The following is a 24,347-nucleotide window of genomic DNA, read 5'->3' as shown; positions in this document are numbered from 1 at the left end:
AGGGGTAGGGTGGCTGCAAATTTAAATACGGTGGTGGGAGAGGGCTCACTGAAAGGCAGCCCTTGAGATGATTGAGTGAGCTGTGCAGATGTCTAGGGAAAATGTTTCCTGGACAGAAGGGCAGCAAACTGGAAAGGCCCTGAGTTGGGAGTAGACTTGATGTCCCTGTGAAACAGCAAGGAAGCCAGCGTGGCTGGAGCAGAGTAAGTGAGGGGGGATCGGTAGGTGATGAAGTCAGAGTGGCAGTGGGTTTTTATGGCAGGGTGGTGGTGGTGAGCCGATCAGATAAGGTCTTGAGGGCTTTGTGAGGACTTTGAAGTTTATTCTGAATATGGTGGGAGGCCACTGATGGGATATGAGCAGTACCGTACTGTGCTTGGTGAATACATTGTATCGGGCAAGGGCTGACACACATACCAGTTAGGAGGTCATTACAATAGCCCGATGAGAGTCGGTTATATTGGACCAGGGTTTGGTACAGGATGTGCTGGCAGCCTGGATAAGGGTATGAGAGGAAGAAAGATGTCCAGTGATACCTCAGGGATATGACTTGAACAGCCTGAGGGACAAGGGACAAGAGAGACTACAGCAGGCGCAGTGGGGTTTTTTGGTGAAAAGGAATGGAGTGGAGATGAGGGAATCATGTGGACCCCTGAGTTTGAGATGCATATTTGACGTTCAAATGGAGATGTCCAAAAAGCAGTTGGATATACTGGGCTGCGATTCAAGACAGCGGCTAGAGCCACACAAATAAATTTGGGAGTAGGATATAAATGGCATTAGGATATAATATGGTACTTACCCCCAAGATATGATATGAGTGACATTTTGTCCCCAAGAGAAGGAGATAGAGCAGAGATTAAACAAGGAAGAGGTGGCCACGGCCTGAGCCCTGGCGGCCTCCAGTGTTGAGAGGTGATAAGTAGCAACGGGCAAAGGTGATTGAGAAGCAGCAGCAGGTAAGTAGAATCAAGAGTATGGCCCTGGAGCCCAAGTGAATAAATATTTGATAGAGCAGTGAATAACGAAGGTCTCAGCTGTAGCTCTCAGGTAAAATCAGAAAGCACCGAGAATTGACTTCAGAGAGGAGTTTATCATTCACATGGAAAACTGTTGAATACTTGCCATTTACTGTCTACCCCAGACAGGTATTGTGGGGATGTCACAGGATATCACAAGACCACGTATAACCTGAAGTGGGCTGTGCAAATACAAAGTGTTATTTTAAAATTATTTTTCGTAAATGGTGTTGATGGTGATGTTATCTTCTGCTTTAGAAAATTTGTTATTGCCTTTTTTTTTTTTGAAAGTCATTGTGAAAATGAGCATTTTCTTTAATCTATTTCTAACTGTGTTTCTAGAAGTAAATTTGTCGTTAGATTGATGCAGCAGCACCTAACATGGGGCATTAGAATTTGCATTGGTGTAATGTGGACTTTGTCTTGCTGTTATCTTTTTAGGCTGTCAATCAAGCTGGAGCAGGACCGTATAGTGAGCTTGTCCTTTGCCAGACGCCAGCATCTGCCCCTGACCCTGTCTCCACTCTCTCTGTCCTGGAAGAGGAGACCCTCAATGCCTACCCTGATTCACCTTTTGTGTGCCTTGTACTGAACTGGGAAGAGCCGTGCAATAATGGATCTGAAATCCTTGCTTACAATATTGATCTTGGAGACACTATCATCACCGTGGGCAACACCACCACCCACGTTTTGAAAGGCCTCCTTCCAGAAACCACCTACCGGTGAGTGCAGGAAAACAGAACTAAAGTTGCATCCAACACATCAGTTCTTGGAGCTGTAGACCCTTCAGGTTCTAAAGGCCAAACGAGTGAATTCAAATCATTTTTCCTTAATATAATTTAAGGGTCCTCAATGCAGATACATCTTTAAAACTTGTATTGCTCTGTCCTTTGTGAGTCAGTTACAAATCTATACATTTCCTAACCCTTGAGGGGGAATTTCACCTACTGCTTTAAATTAGTTCTTCCCTCTTGGTCTCTTAGCAGCCACTCCTTGTATTTTACTGTGACTCATGTCATTCTGTGGACGCTGTCTGTCCTCAGCATGTACTTGGACACCTCTGAAGCAGGGCTCCACCATTCTTGTGATTCCCCAGAAGCAGACACAGCCTTACGTAGCATTTGTGATGTAGCTTTTACTCAAGGTTTTTGCAAGGGTCCAGAGGAAAAAAGTTAGATTACACATTACTAAGCAAAGCTGTTAGCATCTGCATCCCCTGCCCGGAGTTCTTCTCCAGGAGCTAGTGACCTCCCCTTCCTCTGCTCACCCATCATCTTCTCCAACATGGCCTCTTAAAATTGCAAATTACTTTCCTCTGTCTCCAAGTTGCCTTCACTCCCTCAAAAGGAAAAGTGTATGATTCGTGGTTACTCAGGTGTGCCCCCTTCAGAGCATCTGTTCCAGACACTCTTGATTCAGGGTGGTGGGAAAGCAGTGCACATGGAGTAGGAGCCACACTTCAGATTTTGAGCTTGGATCTTTTCCTGGGCTGACGGTGGCATGGTATGATCCTGTCTCTTGGGACGTCAGGCAGCAGCAGCGAGCCTCCGCACACAGTCAGCCCCAAGATCGGGAAAGTCAGCACCCATTGCGCCCACAGCTATTCTGTACCCACACAGTCTTTCTCGTTTTCACTTTCAGTCCATTACTCAGTCCACTACAGGAGATAGTCCATACTTGGTTATAAAATAGGCTTTGCATTAGAGGATTTTGCACAACTGTAGGCTAAGGGAAATGTTCTGAGCGTGTTTAAATTGGCTAGACTAAGCCCCAGTTCTCAGTAGTCAGGTGTATTAAATGCATTTTTGACTTCTGCAACTAGACTTACTTTACTTTTCTAAAACAATGATGAGGTTTTTTTTGTTTGTTTTTACTCTTTCATTATAAAAACAAACAAACAAAAAAAAAACCTCTTTTGGGGACAGTACTACATAAGGCATGGGCCTGTGAAATAAAAACAGACCCAGTCTTTGCCCTCCGAGCACTCACAGGGTTGAGGGACACTTACATAGCCATCGTAGGATAGTAGGTTATCGTGACATCACAGGCTGAAAATAAAACTGTACAGAATCCTGTTGGTATTTCAGAGAGGAAGACCCAGGTTTAGAGTGGTCAGGGTGCTTTGAAGCGGGACTTGAGATAGACACTAAATAAAGAGGGCTATGACTTACTTAGATGAAGAGGCAGGCCAAGGGCATTCTTTGATTTCTAGCCTCTTTAGCCATTCTCAAAAAAACCAGTCTTGAGTCGTGTTTGCTGACCGCATGCCAAGTGCCTGTTGTGTCTAGAGCACTCTAACCAGGTGCTGAGGAAATCCAGGAATGACTAAGTCCACACCTTGACCTCAGGGAATTTCCCCAGTGATGACACTCTAAGGAAACCTCACCGTGAGGAAGAATGATTAAGGAAATGGCAGCTCCCCACCATCCAGAATATTGCCTGACCTAATCCCTAATCCGAGGAAGACCTCAGAAGAAGCCACACTGGTTCAGGGACTCCCAGAAAGGTTTTGTGTCCATTCTGATCCACATCCATGTCTACCCCAGAGTGAACTCAGACCCTCAGGTCAGCCCTCTGAATGTTTGGGTCAGAAATCAGGAAAGGCCTCTTAGGGCAAGTTGTTAGCCCAAGAATTTTCCTCCTTTCAGACATTGTGTCTACCTGAAAGGTGACGTACTTTAAAATGTCAGGGCTCATGGAAGGATATGATGATAGGGTAATGCCGACTCTTCTTACTCCACACACAGTCCAGTGACTTCAAGAAAGAAATCCAGAGCTCAAAGACTTGAAGGAAGGAACAGATAATGATGAAATGGCATTTACAATGGAAATTACCAAAAATATCTCCCAGAGATGTGGTTGATTTAATGTCTAAAAGTCCCTCTCAGGGTAATTCTATTTTAGAGAGGATGAGCTGTTTTAGTAATGTAGGGACTATGGAAGCAAGAGTTTAGGTTTGGGTCATAAAACTTCAGGACTATTTTAAAAGTATTTAATGGATGTAACATAAACAATTCAGTATTGATATGCAGGGCTGGTACATTGAGCTGAGTGTAGAAAGTCACTTTCCAACCTGAACAGGGTAGTTTCAATGATCCCATTCTAGATGGATTGGTTGAGAATGGAATAGCTTTAGGAAAGGTAAACTGTGTGTTCCTGCTGCCCTCCCCCCTCCCCCCGTCATTGCCAGCCAAGCAATAAATAAATTAGATGTTTTCTATTTAAGATATTACGGTCATTATTTATATTTAAGGTCTTTTTTTTAAAGAACTTTAGTTTCTGTAGTACATAATTGGGAGCTCTTTTGTAGAAGTCTGACCAGCCCACAGTCTTGTTCTCTGTACGTTTCAAACACACAATTGCAATAATTATAATGAAATACAAAATGAGTATTTCAAGTAACTAAGGGTGTAATTTTGGTGCAATCAACTTTTACCTCACCTTTTTCTGTTCCATAAATTGGTTAAAAGATAAGTGAACAGATCATGATGTTCTAGACAAAAGTGTGGAATGAAACATTTCAAGCAGGCTATGGGGTTTGGAGAAAGGACTTGTTTCTTTTGTTTGTTTGTTTATTTTTAAACTTCTGCAGTTACACTTTGTTCTCCTGCTGTTTGTCTTTCTCTCTTTTGCCAGAACAGAAATGTGCCCCTCTGTAAGCACACCCACTGCCGCAGAAAGAGGTTTCAGTGGATTTGTGGCTTTTCCATTGGTGCTTACAAAAACAACCCGCTGGCTTACTGACACCCTGTATGGAATTTGATTGGAATTTACAATGCAGTTTTTAAGGGTATTACTTTTGAGCTTAGAACTGAGTTTGGAATTGTGTTTGCGTTTTGGTTTCAGGAGAAGGAAACATTATTGAAAACAGAGACGTGGCTTTCTTTAGGCTCTGTGAGCAGAGAGAAAAGATCTCCTGGTGTCACCCCTCCCAGTGCTCTGGCTTGAGTGTCTCCAGTGACCGGGCAGTGTGGTTCCAGCATCCGCTCACCAGGCAGTCCATTCCATATGTGAATAACTGTTGTTATAGTGTTCCCATTATGTTTTGTCAAAACTTCTGTATATTTAACATCTGCTCAGTTGCAAGAGCCTCCCTTTAGTGCAGTGGTTATCACAGTGTGGTTCCTGGACCAGCAGCAGCAAACAGCAGCATCACCTAGAAACTTCCTGAAATGCAGATTGTCAGGCTCTACTCTAGACCTGCTAAGTCAGAAACTCCAAGAGTAAGGCCTGGCCCTCTGCTTTAATTTGCCCTGCAGGAGATTTTGTTGCATGCTGAAGGTTAAGAACTTTTGCCTTAGAGCAGTGATTCTTGGGTGTCGGTGTATGTAAGAATCACCCAACCCACAGAAGTCTGAGCCCCATTCCTGTAGACTGTGGTTTAGTAGGACCCAGGGGGTCTAGACGTCACTATCCTATCGTGTCAGCTGTCCTCTACTTAACCATCCGCACTTCATTCACATCTGTCTTCACTAGCATAGGTTTTCTATTACCTCCTCCATCCTCTTCATCGGGTGAGTTCCGTTTCTTGACAGACTCTTTAATGAGCGATGTCCACACCTCCAGGAAGGGTCTGGTTGGCTGGCTCAGCAGAGCAAGACTGTCACCTTACATGTTCTCCATTGAGCAGTTAGTAAAGTTGCCTAAGATTACTTTTTTTGGCAACCTCATTATGTGTCTGACTCATACCGAGCTACCCGACAACTAAAACTGAAGGTAGATTTGTTCATTATGCCCATTTATGCCCCTTGTGCTGGGTAAAACAGAGATGAAAATAACATGTATTGAGTCCTTACTGTATGTCAGGCACTCCATTAGCCTGCCAAAAAATGAATCATAAATCATTTCATTATAACAAGATGAGGTGGGCTGCGTTAGGAGACAAATTCTAAGTTGTTCAAAAGTAGCAGAGTGGAGTCAAACAGCTTGACTGCAGTCCTGGGTCTCTCACTTACTGTCTCTGTGACCTTTGGCAAGTTAGTTACATTCGTTCTGTGCCTCAGTTTTCTGATCTGTAAAATGGAGATAATAACTTCAGCTACCTCGAAGGATGTGTTTTTAGATAAGATTCCAGGCACCTCATGTGGGATCTGACGCACAGTAAGTCACACTCAATAAATGATCTGTTGCTAACATTGGTGGGGAAGAAATGAGCCGCCAAGTGGGTTGTGACCAAATTATAGGTCTGGGGAAATCTGGTGTTATTTCTTAAGCAGCAGGAGACCTTGAAAGTTTGGTTTCCTGTCAAAGGGAAGTCTAAGTGCCTGGCATTGGATGACAGCACGGGTACCCCAGGAGCCATCCAGGATGCCCTCTCCTGAGTCCCATTGCCCCAACTGCGTCATTTCCCCCAGAGACTTCCTGTCTTTCAGCTATTATTTTATATTCCTTTGGAAGTTATCTGACGATTATTCCCTTCTTTCATATTTTTTGTCCTAGATGATTAGATGGTAGGTTGAGGGGGGGACGGTATAAAAAGTGCATCTTTTGCTCTTAGGCCTCTCCTCCCTCAACTCTTCCCAGCTGTCCTCACTGCCCCTCACCCTCACACTGGAGACACCCTGAGTACGGGGATGGCTAACTAGGATTGAGAAGTCAGCTTCCCTAGTTGAAGAAGCTTCTTTTGGGAAGTCATTCTTCTTTTAACATACAGAGCGTCAGAAATTTGAGCGTGTGTGTGTGTGTGTGTGTGTGTGTGTGTGTGTGTAAATAAAGTGCATTGTGGAAGGCTGTGATCTTTTTTAAAAAAACTTTTGGGGGACGTCTGGGTGGCTCAGCGGTTGAGCATCTACCTTCGGCTCAGGGTGTGATCCTGGGGTCCCGGGATCGGTTCCCATATCGGGCTCCCTGCATGGAGCCTGCTTCTCCCTCTGCCTGTGTCTCTGCCTCTCTGTCTCTCATGAATAAATAAAATCTTTAAAAAAATAAGAAATAAAATAATCGTTTTTTAAAAAGATTGATTTATTTTAGAGCAAGCAAGCATGAGGAGGGGGGCAGAAGGGAGTGAGAGAAAGAAACTCAGGCAGACTCCACGCTGAGTGTGGAGCCTGACGCGGGGCTGGATCTCACCACCTGAGCTGAAAGCAGAAGTCACGTTTAACTGACTGAGCCACCCAGGGCCCCTGGAAGGCTATGATCTTCTGAAGCAGGAATATACTTAGTATCTACAATTAGTAGTAGTAGTAGATATGTTAATAGTGGATTTTCAATCAAAAGCTATAAAAACATGCTTCATTAAGAAGCCTATTGAATATATTTGATCAGTATTAAGGGTGTACTGATGGGTATTGCAGACTGCCAGGCACTTGAGGTTTTTCACATCAGCCTGGCCAAGATAGAGTTTCTCAAGAGTTATATATCATTTCCCTTCATTGTTGAGCTAAATTCCATTTCCTGTATACTTAATTTGTAGAGTTTAAGATTTCAGAAACTGATACAATGCATTTAAAAAAAAAAAAAAAAAAGCCAAACCTGGAGATCTGATACGATCTAAATTTCAAGATTAACATGTTACTTCAGCTAAAGAGAAAACTTCTCGAGTTTGGGTTTGGGGTAGACTTTAATAAATCTAACAAAACTTGTAAGTCGATTTTTTTCTGAAGTGAATTCTTGGCATTGTTCCTCAGGTCAGTGTTTGTTTTGCTCATTAGGCTTGAATGACCTCTCCCTGAATTAGGAAGTTATTTTGACCCCCAAACAAACAGCAACTATCATAGTCCTTGTTCAGCTTTCTCAGCTTCCTAGACTCAGAGTATGTAATATTTTTACCAGAATGCAAGAAGACATGGCTTCATTTCTTTTTTCTTTTCTTTAAGTTTTATTTTTAAGTAATCTCTGCACCCAGTGTAGGGCTCAAACTTACAACCCTGAAGTCAAGAGCTATACGCTGAGTGGACTGAGCCAACCAAGTGCCCTGTGGCCTCCTTTCATTTTATCAGTTCCTCAGTTGTATTTCAGTTTCAAGTTTTAGCTTATCATTAGAACTAAGTAACATAGTTCAGTGCATCAGCTACACAGAAAAAATGTTTCTTATGCATTTTTACTGAAGCAAAATGTGTTGTATAAAAATGTAGATAAAAAAGTTGAGATATTTTAAAATGTAAGTGGTTGACTCTGAGGCCAAAAGTTGTTTAAATAATGTGAAAACACATTTTTTAACTGTTATAGATGCCCACTTTACTGGCAAACAGCAGTTGTGGAACCGAAAGCATGATCTGAATTAAAATTACCTTTTTTTTTTTTAATTTTTTTTATTATTTATTTATGAGAGTCATACAGAGAGAGAGAGAGAGAGAGGCAGAGACATAGGTAGAGGGAGAAGCAGGCTCCATGCACCGGGAGCCTGACGTGGGATTCGATCCCGGGTCTCCAGGATCGCGCCCTGGGCCAAAGGCAGGCACCAAACCGCTGCGCCACCCAGGGATCCCTAAAATTACCTTTTGATTGGATTAGAAACTGTGTGTGGTTCTAGTTATGCTAGGAGGAGAATATATGTCCCAGAATAGAGGAAAGACTTGGAGCCTAAGAAAAGACCAAGTTCACAGCAGATCTGACCTCCATCTGTTGTGTAGGTCAGTGCACATGGCTGAGCCTTTCCAGGCCTCAGTTTCTTCATTTGTAAAATGGAGTAATTCCTGCCTCATGGGTTCAGCTTAGAAGTTAGGGTCACTATCATACATAGCAAATCTAGGCTTCAACACCAAGAATGACTGTGTTGAGTTATTTAACCTCTTTGGGTTTAACTGCGGTTTTCTCATCTCTGAAAGCAAGAGGAAGTACCAGCTCCTGCTCCAGAGCCCGGTCCTGTGAGCAGAGCCAGTTCTCGGTGTTGCTCGTTGGGGCGGTCATTAACGCTTCCCCATCTGTCTCCCAGCACCATGTCTCCGCCTCACCTTCTGAGGATGCTTTACAGAGAAGTTAATCCTTTTAGGTGTTGCTGGTTCCTTCACCTAATGTGGAGGATTGGAAAACATAGGTGGTGTTGACAAATTACTCAAATTATAAAGTGAGTTTGTAGGTAATCAAGTAAAATGAGGCCGCATGTTTGCAGGCCTAGTGCAGTGCACTCCTCACGGATGCTCAGCACATCTTCTTCCCTTGCGAAAGGAATAACAGTCTCAAAAGAAGTCATAAGAATGGCAACTCCATAAATTAGCACTATTAGGTTCACCAAAGTGCTTTTGGCCATTGTGAATCCTTTTCTGGTCATATAAAATTTTAAAAAATTGAAAATGCTTTTCATATACCTTATCTTTACTAAGTAATCAGATTTGTTCCTAAATGCAGCAAAGATATTACTATGCCCATTGTATCAATAAGGAAACTATTACTTAAAGGTGTTAGGTAATTTCCCCAAGGTCACACCAAAGTGATAAGCAGGATTTCCAAAGAGGCTTAATAGAATCTGGGAAAAGACAGACTCTTTTTAATGGGATTTTTGCTATACTTTATCAGAGATGAGTATTTGCTACATTCCAAACAATGAGGCAGATATTTTTCTAGTTTGGGCTGAGTATGACTAGAGCTGCCAAAACCGTTTTTGTGTGCAGGTTTTATACGAACATAAGTTGTAATTTCTCTTAAGACCAAGAAGCAGGGCTGCTGGGTCATGTACGTGTGTATTAAGCTTGATAAGGAGTTTCATGTTACAACCGTTTTCCAAGGTGGCTACACCATCTGCATTCTCACTGGCAGCATGTGAGAGTTGCAGTTGTTCTCGTCCTCGCCAGCATGGTACTCAGGTGTTTTTTTAAAATCAGTTGAATAGGGATATAGTGGTACCTCGTAGTTCTGAGTCTCATCTGACTCGCAGCGAGTTAACTACCTTTCCATGTGCTTATTTGCCATCAAGTGTATCCCCTTTGGTCGGAGTGTCTGTTCCAGTCTTTTGCCCATTTTTTCATTGGGTTGGTTATTTTCTTACTATTGACTTTTAGAGGTTTTTATACATTTTGAATACAGGGCTTTTGTCAGTTATATAATTTACACATATTTCCTCCCAGTCTGTAGCTTACCTTCATTCTCCTAACAGTACAAATGGTTTAAATTTTGATGAAGTCCAGGTTTTTTTGTTTTTTTTTTTTTTTGTTCTGGTTTTCAGGTTTTCACATCATAGGTAAAAACCCTTTACCTAATTTTAGGTAACAAATACTGTTTGTTTTCTTCTTAAAAGTTTTATATTTTATATTTTATGTTTAGATCTATGTTGTATCCACTCTGAAGTAAGTTTAGAATAAGATACATGGTTTTAGATCGAATTTTGTTTTCCTATTACTAATCCAGTTGTTCTAGCACTATTCGTTAGAAAGACTATTCTTTCCCCCATTGAATTACTTTTGCACATTTGTCAAAAATCAATCATTCATATTTGTGTGGATCTATTTCTGGAGTCTGTATTCTCTTATATTGATCTGTGTGTCTGTCTCTTACTAGTACCACACTGTCTTGATTACTGTAGCTTTATAGTAAGTCCTAAATCAGAAAGTGTGATTCTTTCAACTTTTTCTTACTTTTCAATTTTGTGTTTAGCAATTTTAGCTCTTTGGCCTTTCCACATAACTTTTAGAATCAACTTCTCTGGATCTACTAAGAAAAATCCTGTTAGAATTTGATTAGAATTGCATTGTACCTATAGATCAATTTGGCAAGAATTAACATTGTTTTCTGTGCAGTCTTCCAATTCATGAACACATAATGTCTCTCTCTATTTAGGTTCTTCTTTAAGATTTTCAGCAGTGTCTTGTAGTATTAGTTTCTTTCTTTCTTGTCTCCATGCCATTTTTCCCGCCACTGGCTGGGATTTCTAGTACCTGATGTTGAGTTGGAGTGTTGAGAGTAGACATCCTCACATGGTTCCCAATCTTAGAAATTATTTAGTCTTTCATCATTCAATACAATGTTGCCGGTAGGTATTTCTATACACACCCTTTTCAGGTTGAGAAAATTCCCTTCTACCCTTGATTTTCAGAGAATTTTTCTATTATGAATAGAAGTTGCATTTCACCAGGTGCTTTTTCTATACCATTTGATAGGCTCGTGTGTTTTTTCTTCTTTAGTCTGTTAATCTGAAGGAATCGTGTAAGGGCTGGGGAGTGAGAGAATCCAGAAAAGAAAAAGAAAAAAATGGGGGATTTTCCCCATGTACCCTGAGCATCCAGAAAGCCCTTTCCCTGAGCCAGGCTTCCTTCCGCTAGAGCCCTCAGTTCGTGCAGATGTCTGCTCCCAGATTTCAGGCTGCATTGAGTCCAGTCTGGGGACAGTGGAGGGGAAACACTGGTGAACTCTCTGCTGTGCTGATTTGGTGGTAGTTTACATTCTTCCCCAGACCCTTCAGCCAGGATGGACTTTTTTGGAGTTTTTAAATGGCTCCTGCGTTTCTTTTGTCCCAGTTTAATGGCTGCATGGGCTGTACTTGCTTCCCTTCACCTGTAATTAACCCGCCTTTGCTTCCTTCTCCACCAGCAGCAGGCATATGATTAGACTGGTTTGCTGAATTATGTAACCTGTACATGTTGAAAAATTAATGCTAATTTGAGGTTACAAGATGAATTTTAGGTATTATAGGACCTAAGTAGTATTTTTTAGTTGAGTGTGAGCAATAATCACTATAAGTGAAAAGCCCATCAAACTAAATTATAGGAATAGTTTAAATTGATATGTTTCCTAAGAATTTATCTCTGACTTTATTTTTTATGATCATGTGTTTTGGGGCCTGGGTGAAGGTTTCCCCTAGAGACCTATCTGTGGGGCATGAAAAGGTGGAGGAGAGGCAGACCTGAGAGTGAGTGGTCTTCATGCGAGTGGAGCTGTGGAAATGTCAGGTTATTGAGAAAACTGTCCACACCATACGGAAGAAGAGAGGAAGGCTGTTGAAGAGTTGTACTTTGTTTTTAAACCCTGAAGGAGACTCTTTTTGCTTTCCTATTTCACGTATTCTTTGTAGCCCTTCTCACTCCTAAAACTGACTTGGAGGCAATTAATTAACAGGGAACTGGAACGAAATATAATAGCATGTTTTAGGATGTCTTCCCTCTGACAATAGACTCTTTTTTTTTTTTTTTTTTTTTTTTAAGTAAAGAACTAAGAGATACCTTGTTAATTGCTTTCTTTTTGCTATTTCTTTGAGGGGAGAATATAATCTGTTTGCCAAGCCACCATAGGCTTGATTTGTCCCAAATTACTTGTTTTTCTCTTTACTCCATGGTATTGTTCTAGGGGCACATACATGGAATACCCCCACACAACGTTTATTTATTTCAAATGAGGAATCGCTGCTACTTACACCTGCGATGTTTGTGGTTTGTTTTTTTTTTCCCCTTTACCCAGGATCAGAATTCAGGCCATAAATGAAATCGGAGTTGGACCATTTAGTCAGTTCATTAGGGCAAAGACTCGGCCGTTACCACCCTTGCCTCCGAGGCTGGAATGTGCTGCAGCAGGGCCGCAGAGCCTGAAGCTGAAGTGGGGAGACAGTAACACCAAGACCCACGCAGCCGAGGACATGGTGTACACGCTGCAGCTGGAGGACAGAAATAAGAGGTGAGACGGCAGCAGGGAATGTGGGACGTTCTGTGGCTGCAGCTTGCAGAGCATCCTCACCTGTTCATTGGGCCTCTGATAAAACACTCTTCCTCCTGGTTGAAAAAGATTTCCTATGTACAGGGGTCCTGCACTTTGTACCCTCTGTTCTCCGTTGAAAATGTTACAGACTGACATTCTGAAGACCCTGATTTGCCGACATGTGAGAATCTTTATGTGTTTTTTTTTTTTTCCTTTCGCCAAGCCAGGTAATGGATAGAAATGACCCAAAAAAGAAAACTGTCACATTTAAGTCCATGCTACGTGACAGCGTTCTATTAGTCACAAGCACGGAGGGAAAAATAAAACTCAGGAAGAGATGTTAGCTTTTTAAATATTCAGCGACCATCAGGACAAACATGTTTACCAATCTGAAATAGCTGTGGTGATGTACAGAGGGGGATTGTACTCTGTAACTATGGGTAATGCAAGATCAAATTAACCAGAGCAAACAGGAGGTTCTTTATAAGACTCCACGCCCAGGAAATACTCTTGGCCATAGAAATCAAATCCAACCTTTCACATAGTATTTATTGAGCCTAACTTCATTTCCTCTGAAAATGGCCTATCAGAAGCTGGGCCTCTGAACTGTATGTAGGAATAATTCAGATGCAGAATAAAAGGTAATGATGACCGAATGTTCTGTGACCAAAAGTCCAAATCAGAGAATCAGGTGAAGGAGGTGAGGTTGTGTGTATGGCGGGGGTGGGGGGGTGACCAAAAATCCGAGACACCCTGATGGAGCAGGTACCTGCTTCTACGTCCCTGTGGCCTATCTGCTAAACACAAAACCCTTTCTATCTTCCCACTTCGTGCATCACAGCCTCTTGCTCCTTCACACAGGGAACTGGTGTAGTTAGCACAGAAACCCCCATCCAGTCTTCACCCCCTAACTCTGGACTCAGCTGCTTTGATTCCTTTCAGTGCAATGGAGCCCTGCTGGGGGGAAGGCCCTGTTTGAGGGGGGGACCTCCAGTGGAGACCAAGATCAAGGAAGAACAAGCCCCTGCCTCCAGCAGCATAATCCCAACCCACAAGTGGTCTCAGAACATTAATGCCCATGGAGAGAAGTGCTCTGGGAGGCTGGAGGAGGCAGGGACCATCTGATTGCAAAGACCAGGAATGGCTCTTTTGAGACAGGTGACATTTCAACTTGACTTTGAAGGACGTGTCAAGCCCAGTCATTTGACTATAAAAGAACAAAAAATGATTGTCCTATTTGAAATTAGTCCTGGTGTGGAAAGCGCAGAGAAAATGAGGCTGCTTTTGGTAGGTCCATTAGAGATCAAATGCATTCTCGCTCGTAGACAAGATCATTCATCTCACTGTGCTCTGTACCTTTGGATGCATGTTCATTATTTTACTGGCAGGGGACTCCTCGACTGGAGAGGGCTGGCAAGAACGAGAATTATGGACTAACAGAAATCCTGGATAAATATTTAAACCTAGCATTTGGGGAAATTTGTAAAGGAGCCTTCTGGTTTTTTCCCCTGGGTTTTTGGCTGCCCTTTGGTGGTAGAGAGAATCTCCATTAGAGGGCATCCTCTAGTTAGTGTACTGCTTTAGAAAAAGCAAAGCCCAGAAACGATTCACACTGGTAGCAGAACTGGGATCACAGGGAGGCCTGCCTGGTTTCTTGTGCGGTTGCCTCTGTCGTTACCCCCAGGAATGCGGGGAGAGCAGAGGCTCTGCGCCCTGCTGTAGCCCTGCCCTGCACAGGCGGGGTGTCTGCGGGGGGCATCTCGGATGCAAAACTGTACAGATGCCCGTGAACGCTGATCCAAATGAGTATGCTGTCATGAGATGTATAAATAAAAATAGACGTCAGACAGAAAAGGGTGCCGAATCCAGTGATCAATTCATGCTATTTAAAAAAAAAGGGGGGGGGGAGGAGGCCCAGAGATGGCACTGTTAATCAAATAAATGACTTGCCTAAATTTAAATGGCAATTTAAGAAAACTTACCATTAGGAGCATTATTTTTCTTAATTTTATGATCTGGAGACCAAATTTATCTTTTTTAAATTAGATTTGTCGGTGCTCTCAGAAAGTTATTAAAGTGATGGGAGTATAGAACATAATAAATTCTCGTTCTATTTGTGGAACAATTTTCCTGTGATTTAAGAGGATGAAACTTGGCCTAATTTGAGTTTGAAGATGACCTTCCTTAGTGTCTTGAAACTGAACTCTTGTATCGATTGGCCCCTTAAATCCAAGCCTGCCTTTAACTCTGGATCTTCAATTCACAAGGATTAGGGAGAAATCATCTGAGTTGGATATGTTAGAATTCTCGTGATTAGCATAGTTTCTGTCCCCGCTAGTCTCCTCGAGGTTCTTTGCGACTTGGACCTGCCTTGTCCAGTTGAAAGTACCTACATTCATTCAAGGAGCAGATTTTTTCATTGAACTTGTTGCCACAGTGATTTCTAGTTGTGACTTTTGGGAAGAGTACACACATTCCCCAGCATATGCATTGATTTCATTAACTACGAATAAGTTCTTATCGTGTGTGTGGCAAAAATATTACGTGCCCTGCTTGTGGCTGAGGTGAGAACCAGAGGTAGACTTAATTGTGGGTTTAATTTCTTTTCCGCACCGGCACTCGGCATTGAAAGGGAGAGCCGCCAAAGTGGGAGTTGTGCAGCTGTCCTGGTCAGCTATGAAAGTAATGTTAGTCTTAAAACATTTTGCAACAGAAGCACAGCAAAAACTAATAACCCCGTGCTTGGCAATGAAGAAATTAAAATTGGCTTGATTTGGCCTCTAAAGTATTGGTCTTTCTCCTCATCCATAAAACAGAGGCTACACTAGGAGGTGAACTGAGTCCCTTCCTACCTTTTTCACATGAAAGCACTGAATCTGTGTAGGTCATGTGTGAGCAAAATCCTTTACAAAAGGGTGTCTCTTGTAAATGATTAGGGCACACGGTCTATTTTTCCTTCACTTCTCAGTCTCTGCTTTGGGCAAATAAGAAAAGAATGGGAAAGCTACTAATTTCTTTAAAAGTGACCTCTGTGCTGCTTTGTTTCTTGTATTTATTCACCTCTCAGTCAAAAAAATCTGAAATGAGCCAGAGATTTCTAAGTATAACGTTAGGCCAAAAATGTATTTCCAAACTTCCTAAAGGACAGTTCTATTTATCGAGCACCTACAAAGTGCCAGACATTGAGAGCTTTTGTCTGCATTATCTAGTTTTTGAATAAAAAAGTGAAATATTTTCTATGCTGATAGGATTTCTCCCAAAAACTTCTACCAGCTAAATGAAAAAAATGGGTTGTTTTTGATAAGTTGACTTGAATTTAATTTTAATGATTATTATGATTTCAACTTATGATTATAAGCTTAAAATTAAATGAGCAGAGAAGGTTTCTCAGAGGAGATAAGAGGGTGTGTGAATCTTAAAAGGGTTCCAATCTTATCATCTTCTGCAAAAGAGCCTTTAGGTTGGAGACCAGTGATAAAGACTCAGGATTGGGTGGAAACCAAGGATACAATTTCCAAAGCACAGATATTTCTTTTTAAATTTGGGGCTATTTCATGTAAAATAGAAGGGATCCCGAAAAGGATCCTTGCCTCAAGGTAAGTCAACCTAGAACTCATCTCAGTCACCTGGACTTGCAGTGTTGAAATTTTTTTCCCCCTTGAGCAGGACATTTGTTTTCCCTGTATTCAAGCTTTTGACTCACAAGGCTCCCAGCCCAAGGTCACTGACTACATATTGATGTAGCAGCTTCAGAGCTGCGCTTTATATTTATATGGCTGAGTTTATTCCTTGCAGTTAGAATATAATCATTCAATCATCATTTTTTTCCTGATTGACTATAATGTGCCAAGTCTTTTGAAGTATGTGACTCCCTGTAAGGAACTTATCTTGCTGAGAAAATAAGTTAATGGGACACAATGAGCAGACAGCACAAGAGATTTTATTCAATTTCAGCAGAAAAACAAAAATCATCCTAGTGTGACCATACAGTGATTAAGTCTATTATTCTTAGCCAATCTAGCACAGAAGATCTGAATGTCTTTAGTTCCTGTGTATGCAAGAAGGGTATACACCCAAAGTAAACATTTTCATAATGCTGCATTAACCTAATACAAGGATTAGAATAACAAGATCAGCTCATGCCTTTTAAGATCGTAAGGCTGTACTGACCATTTTTAAGGTGCATTTGTCTGTGTTATTGAAATGAAACGTTATGCTGCCCTAACAGAATTTGAGTTGATGCTGATTCTCGTCCTGACCCTCATGGGTCCATGTTCCTGATAATTGTACACAGCATCGAGATGAGAGGAACTTAAGTTCCAGGAATGCATTTACGGCTAATCTGTTGTTCGGGTTTAGCCAGATAGCCAATGTCTTTTACAGCCCATGCATTTCCAGCAAAACAGGGATGGGGGAGAGGGCGCTAATAAGACTGGATAATTACCGGTTGCTCTCCATTTAACTCTGCCCTTGTGCCCATGACACTTTTCCCCTCATCAGACAAAATTGGGCGGGGGAGGGGGCCTTTGTTAATGTGCCCAATATGACTGTTTACTGTTAGGGACAGAAAATAATCTATAGGAAGAAACCCTGAAGAAATACACACTAGGCGATTAATAAAAGTTGCCAGAGTGGATGAGCGCTACAGGAGAATTGAGCTTTCTTAATGTGTGCCTGTTACAGAACAAACCCCTGCTTCTGTTTCTCAGAGCATATTGCTGAATAGATACAAGACGCCAGGCAACTAGCTCAGGGCCTGCGGAGACCCTTGGTATTAGTTTGCTTTTCTGGAATAGTCCGGATGCACATGATCACCATTGTTGGGTAAATGACACTGTGATATAACCTTCGATCACCAGAAGGCAATTGTGGTTCTCCACAGGGGTATCAAATCTCTGCTGTAATCCCTGATCTGTTACTGAGCTTCTAGATGGCTGGAGGCATGTCCCTTAACTTCTTTTTGCCTTAGTTTCTACCTCTGCAAAATGGAACTAATGATGCCTGTCTCCAGTCCCTGAAGGATTGGCGGGGGGAGCATCCTATGTCTTAGAAAAGCATAAAAATTAAGCCTACAAAATAAAGAGTAACGCTAGCTTGGTCGGTTTTCAGGCTGAAATGTCAGGTATGGGCAGAGCTAAGTGATGCTGAATGAACTGTTAGAGATCTTAATTGGACCAGAAGTAAAAAATTCAGATTACAGGGGTTTTTTTTTTCCCCTATTTGAAAATAGATTTTTTTTAATCTATTTCAACATAAATAGAATGGAATTGGATAGCAATTTTCTCAGCATTTTTTTCCTAAGTCAAGTAAGATTGAGGCAAGCCCATTAAAATAGAAATAGACAACCGAAATTTGAAAGACTCTGGGAAGAGTATCCTTGAAGATGAGATTCCCTGCATATGCTTACTTGAAAAGAAAGCAGAATGAGAGGTTTCAGGGTTCTCAGGTGGTCTTCATCCTGAGATCCTTTTTTTGAAAAATAAGTCTCTTTTTAAATATATGGATAACTAAGTACAGTTTGAACAAAAAAAAATTGAAAAAAGGAATTACCTGTTGTTCTTTGGAGAGTGCTCATCGGTAGCTATACTGACATTTTATTTCTTAGGTTTCGTTGCACGCTCCCTTTTCTAACGAAAAAGTATTACAGCTGGGTCACCCACAAGCCAGTAGGCCTATACGCAGCTGAGAAGGTGGGGAGATGCTCCCCGACATCAAAGCTAGTTTAGGAAATGCACCTTCCCTGCTTCAGGTGTCCCCACATGATGCCATCTGCTCCCATCTGCTTCTGCATAGACATGACGGGACTCCGTGTTCTTGGTGGAATGAGGACACATACTGCCCATTCCTGTTTTGAACTTCTCCATTCCCAAACATGGCTTCAGTAATGTAGGAGATTGTCCCTCTCCTCTCCCCATGCACATGGCCCATGTGGTCCAGGGGGATCAAGAGAAAATGGAGGCAGTGACATGTCATGTTAAGGACTGTTACAGGTCGGGACTGGGCTGTACTGAGCTTACTGTGGATTTGTGGTGTTGTAGAGCAACTTTTGAAATGTGCATCTTCAGCCTTTAGGACACTAGAGGTCAGTTTAGGTCAACAGGTAGATCATTGTGGGGCATTAATATTAACGAGCTACTGTTAGCCTGTAATGGGCCTCTCGGGCTTATAAGGTAGCAACAAAGTAGTAAACACACAAAAACCTTACTCTTACCTCATTTTCTACTATGAACTTAAGTGATGGGCCATCCAGGGCATTCCTGGGTGATTTTTCTTTTCCTTTTTTTTTTTTTTAAACCAAACTTTTGAGGAAATAGATTTTTAAATTCAGTTCTTTATATATAATTTTACTCGAACGTGGTTTAAAATAAAGACGTAACGTGTCTGAATTTCTTCCTTCAGTTGCACTTCACTGCAAAAAAGGAATCTTTCATAATGTGTTAAAGCCTAAAATATCGAGGTTAAAAGTATGACCTTCCCCTACAATTTCTTGAAACTGTCAAGAATCTGTTGTTTCTGCCTTCCTAGCATAAATTTAATAAGAAATCGTAGAATTTACTTGCTCCTCTCATTTAGGATCTCATAAACGTTCCTGCCAGGTGAACAAGATGGTTATTATTATCCCAAATGTCTGGAAGCTCAGCCTGGAGAGTAATCAGCTTGTCCGAGTCCATAGTGAAGGTAACAGACTGTGCCTTGTGGCCAAGGCTTTTATGCGTCTTTGTAGTAGAACAGTTTTTTTAAATAACTGTTAAATTGGCAACACAAAAATCCATGCGTGCTTGCTATGTTAGAAGGGTTTACTGACAAGGCTGAAGCAAGTTGGAGGCAGAGCCATAAAGAATTCATCTAGACACTAAACTTTCAGTGACCCACCTGACCTTTGACTTATGTTTCCCCTTCCAAGTAAATATTTTTAGTACGAGAGAGCATTTCTTCCCATTTGTCCTTTCCCTACGTTCCATTAATGGGCTGCGCCGATACAGAACCCCATCTTCATGTGCCTTCAGCCGCCTGGGTTCACCGGGACCACGTTGGGGGGCGGTGGTGGCGGGGGGCGGAAGGTACCCACGTGGACAGCTTTCTCTCTGGCTCAGGAAGCCTAAGGGGATACAAGTAAGGGATACCATCCTGGGGGCATCAGTCAGGCTTCTCCAACATTGAAAAACAGGGTAAATTGCTCATCAACCTTGGTGTCTCGTCATTAATAACATTAGTATTAGTATCACGACAAGGAGTAGGCATTTCGTAACGAGTGCTGCCTGCCTGCATTATCCTGTTGGATTCTCACAACCGCCTCTGAGGGGGGACAGTGTTCGTCATCGCACCATTCTACGCAGATGGAGACAGCTCACATGGCTGCCGTAGAGCCCACGATCGCCAGGCTGTTGAACCTAAATTCAAACTCAAGCCTGTGGCCTGCAGAGATTCTTTATACCCACTGTACCTTCTGTTCCTGAGCCGATGGGGCAGCTTTACAGGTGTTCCCACTGCAGTCCTCTTACTTGGTCTTCCCAGGAGCCCTGGGTCATGGGGCTGATGCCACCCAAGGTACGTGGCCATGGGCAGCAGGGGTAGAGAACAGAGCAGAAGACCCCTCAGAGGCTGTGCCAGTCTAGGCCCCCAGCTCGGGGTGACTGGTAAGGAGCTGTGGCTCCACAGGGGTGCCGTGGCTGCATATGCCTCAGCCTGAACTGACACTGAAAGTGCCCAGTGACTTCACTGAGCAGTTCCTATAGTCCAGGAACCGTGCCACCTGCTACACATATTTCATTGCGTTTCTGTAGCATCGGAACATCTCCACAGAGTGGGTCCCTTGTTGCCTGGGCCACCCTCTCACCCTCAGAAGTCAAGGGATTGAGGTCTTGGGGAGAGACTTTTGGCCATCTGTTGATTATGTAGGCACCTCAGCTGCTCCAGATTCTCCCCATTCCCAGCTGATTTTTTTTCCCCCAAGCTTGGGGCAAGGCACGCTGAAGTGATCTGGGTCTGGGCCTGTTGACCCCTGGCGGCGACTCTGAATCCCAGGCCCTGTGGAGCCCAGACGCTGACCCGGGGCGGGGGGCGGGCAGTGGAGGGGGGTGGAATCTGCAAAGCTGGATGGCTCCTGTCCCCTTTCCATGGCAGAGACGTGCTCTAGGTGCTTGATTCCATATAAAACGTGTCGCCTTCGATCATTGTGTCTTGGCGCGTAGCATGCGTTTAATTCTATCACCAGAGGCCTCTGGCTGACTTATTAATGGGTTTTAAAATGAAGGTGGCTTAAAAAAAAAAAAAAAAAAGATTTAGGAAAGAGAAAAAATTCAGTTGGTCTTTGTAAAACAAATATTTGATGAAAATTTTTAATCTCTCCCCGGGTGGTCCTAGCCACAGGGTGTTAACCTACGGAGCCTCCTACAGAGGCCACCATGCAACTGGCATAAATCACTGGCTCCAAAGAAAGAAGATTCTTTCTTCTCCCGCCTCTTGGGATGATGGAAAATAAGTAGAGGGCTGCGGTACAAGAGGGACTGTCCTTTCCGTGTTGGCGTGTGAGCTCTCTGGGCGGCAGTGGTCGCCCTCGCTCGAATCAGAAGGTACCGCTCAGAGGAGGGAACTGAGGACACGGACCAGGCGAAGCCGTGGTGCGCGGGTGCGCTGCGCCGATGAGGGTGCGGGGGGCGCCCGGGTGGCCGGGGAGGCAGCGTGGGACCAGTGTTAGCCCTTCGAGTTCTCAAAATTGAAACCCTTCGAAGCCCCGAGGGTCGGAGTAAAAGCGCGGGACGGCTGTTAGGGGTGGAAGCGCTGCCCGGAGACCTGAAGGGCGCGGGGCTTCCGTGAAGGATCCTGTGGCTCGCGGGCTGGCGGGACGCGGCGCGTCGCTGGGGTCAGCGGACCGAGGCGCCCGATCGCTGCTTTGTTCAAAGTAAAGAGGCCGGAGACCAGGCCCGACTGTGGTGACCGCTTTGCCACCTTCCTCCTCTCCCGCCCACAGCCTCGCCTCGCACTCCCTGCCTTCGCTCTACCTCTCGCGTCTCCTCGGGGAGGAGGCGGCCACAGGAGACCTTAACGTGATAAACGTATGAACCTCTCAGTCCTTTGCACACTTGCCGTCCGTGTCTTCAGTGGCCCCCGTGGCCCTAGGCCGCCCGTCGGCTCCCTCTGACCTGGGCCCGTGTGTCCAGCTCAGGACCAGGCCTCAAGAGGGCAGGACACCGCCTCTTCTCCGAGCGGGTGTTGGGGCTGGGGTTGGCCCCGCCAGCTGTTCGGGAATGTTCCTCCCAAAGCTGCGAGGCTTCCTGGTGTCTCCCCCGGCCGCCGTGCCCCTTGCACTCAGGAGAGAGCCTGAGTCCATCGTCTCCCTCCTCTCACACAGGGCTCCGTCCCTGGCTGGCACAGTGACAGGCCCCGGGCTCCTTGCGCGCCTGTTCTAAGAGGTCACAAAGCAGGGCAGCAAGCAAGTCATGACTTCTTGTTGCCAAAGTAGACAGAGGGTGAGACTAGAGAACCGGTCGGACACGTGCTCATTCTAGAAAGGACGGGAGGGAGAAAGGGCTGCCCCTTCCCTCCTGCCCTCGGCTGCTCCGCTGGCCGCGCCAGGCTGCCTGGCCCCGTCCCCAGCTTCCTCTCCAGGGGAAGTCCCGGCGACAGGGTGGGCCTCCCCTGCCTGCCTAAAGCCACCTTCCCTGAACGCAACGGGCCCCAGCGAACCGGCCCGGACAGCCAGGGCGTAGATGTCGACCTTGAGCTTTTTTCCCTAAAAGCAGACGCAGCCTCTCCCGTTTGCCAGTAGCGCTGTCCCCAGACTTAACCCCGTGCTCTCATGGTGATTTTTAAGGTCCTTCGTTGTAGCACCTGTTTCCATGGTGCCTTCTATACTATACGTTGGGGTGCCGTGTTTCAATTTTTAAAAACTTGATATGGGGATCCCTGGTGGCGCAGCGGTTTGGCGCCTGCCTTTGGCCCAGGGCACGATCCTGGAACTCGGGATCGAATCCCAGGTCGGGCTCCCGGTGCATGGAGCCTGCTTCTCCCTCTGCCTATGTCTCTGCCTCTCTCTCTCTATCATAAATAAATAAAAATTAAAAAAATAAAAAATAAATAAAAAATAAAAACTTGATATGTGGCAGTAAAAGAGCCAAACAATAAATTAAAGGGGGGGGGGACCCCAGCCCAGTCCATAAGCAGGTTTTGATGTATTAGAAAATTGAGGTGTATGCTCTTTGCCCAACTTAGATGACACCAGCGAGTTAGAGTCCTGAACTGCCTCCGTACAGTTCTCTGTGACCGTGAGTGCTCCCGTCGTCCATGCAGATGGGTTGACCTTATTTTCGGCCTCCCTAAAGCGGGGCGTGGCGGGGAGGCGGTGCTGGTGCTCGCCGTCCTCTCCAGATGTGCCCGAGGCCCGGGCTCTTACGGCAAGTTTGTCTACTTAAGGCAAGTTTGTCTACTTAAACCGGGGGTTCCGCTGTGCCGCGTAACCAAGGGCGGTTGCTCTGGGCGGAGACCGGCCCAGGTGAGGCCGCGTGAACGAGGAGCTGTTGCCTCGGGCATCAGCACCGGTCGGCCCTGGGCAGGTTGCCATGGTATTCGCCGGGTCGGAGTGGACTCTGGCTTTCCCGGAAATCGCAGGTGTTCAGCCCTCAGTAAAAGGTGCTTCCTTGCCCGGCAGAGCGGAGGGTGTGTTAAATAGTGACATGACTGGGGCTCAGGAACCCAAATTGTGAAGGCCGCTGAGTGCCTGGCTGTTTTAAAATAAGGATGGGCTCTGACGAGTTCTCTAAAAAAGTTGTTGAATTTTAGACTCTTCCTTCCATCCATCCCTTCCTCCATCCATCTCTCTATCCCTCCCTCCATCCTTCCCTCCTTCCATCCTTCCCTCCTTCCATCCCTCCCTCCATCCATCTCTCTATCCCTCCCTCCATCCTTCCCTCCTTCCTTCCCTCCTTCCATCCTTCCCTCCTTCCATCCCTCCCTCCATCCATCTCTCTATCCCTCCCTCCATCCATCTCTCTATCCCTCCCTCCATCCTTCCCTCCTTCCATCCCTCCCTCCATCCATCCCTCCCTCCATCCATCTCTCTATCCCTCCCTCCATCCATCTCTCTATCCCTCCCTCCATCCCTCCCTCCATCCATCCTTCCCTCCTTCCATCCCTCCATCCTTCCCTCCCTCCATTCCTCCTTCCATCCCTGCCTCCCTCCCTCCAGAGGGACCTTTCTCTGGCACAGGGAAACGCTGCTGCTTTCCGACAGCCCTGACCGTGCACAGGACCAGCCAGCCCGCAGGGATTTGCTCTTAGTCATCCTTGAAGCCACAGGGCCTGGCACATAGCAGATGTTCAAGAGACGTTTGCTAAATGGATTCATAGTTGCTGCCTACCCCCACCCCCCCGGCCATGTCAGCCTAAGAGTTGAGACGTTTTCCTTCGTGATTCAGTCTGACCGACTTCCAGCAGTATCTGAAGACGGCCCGTTGTCCTCAGACTCTGGCACCTGGGAGCATCGACAGGCCTGTCGGCCCAGGGCGGGCGGCGGTTCTCAGAATGTCCCCGGGCTGGCAGGACTCAAATCCGAACCTACAGAAATCCTGGATAATCTGGAGCGGGGGTGGGGGCTGGGGGGTACTTCCAGAGGTTCTACCTTTAACTGTAAAACGACAAACGACGATAGTACACGCTAGTTCCAGGTAATCCAGTTTCACTGTAAAAGGGCACATTTCTCAAGACCCCGGGGGAGACCTGAGGCCGGAAGGCCTTGCTTTCTGCCTGCCTGCCTTCCGTGCTTACGCCCCC

The 24,347-nt window shown here is 44.7% G+C and overlaps 1 protein-coding gene across 1 annotated transcript in view; it reads left to right on the top strand.

The window, feature by feature from the left end:
• FNDC3B (fibronectin type III domain containing 3B) overlaps positions 1–24,347 on the top strand; it is a 336,187-nt gene that overhangs the window by 295,783 nt on the left and 16,057 nt on the right. Inside the window, exons 22-23 of the mRNA XM_041731610.1 lie at positions 1,461–1,741; positions 12,345–12,557. Of these exons, the coding sequence (XP_041587544.1) occupies positions 1,461–1,741; positions 12,345–12,557 (494 nt within the window). The remainder of the gene's footprint in view (positions 1–1,460; positions 1,742–12,344; positions 12,558–24,347) is intronic.

Source organism: Vulpes lagopus, chromosome 17 (assembly GCF_018345385.1).
Source record: "Vulpes lagopus strain Blue_001 chromosome 17, ASM1834538v1, whole genome shotgun sequence".
NCBI lineage: Eukaryota > Metazoa > Chordata > Mammalia > Carnivora > Canidae > Vulpes > Vulpes lagopus.
The sequence above is the reverse complement of the archived record's forward strand: the minus strand, read 5'-3'. Positions and strand labels throughout refer to the sequence as shown.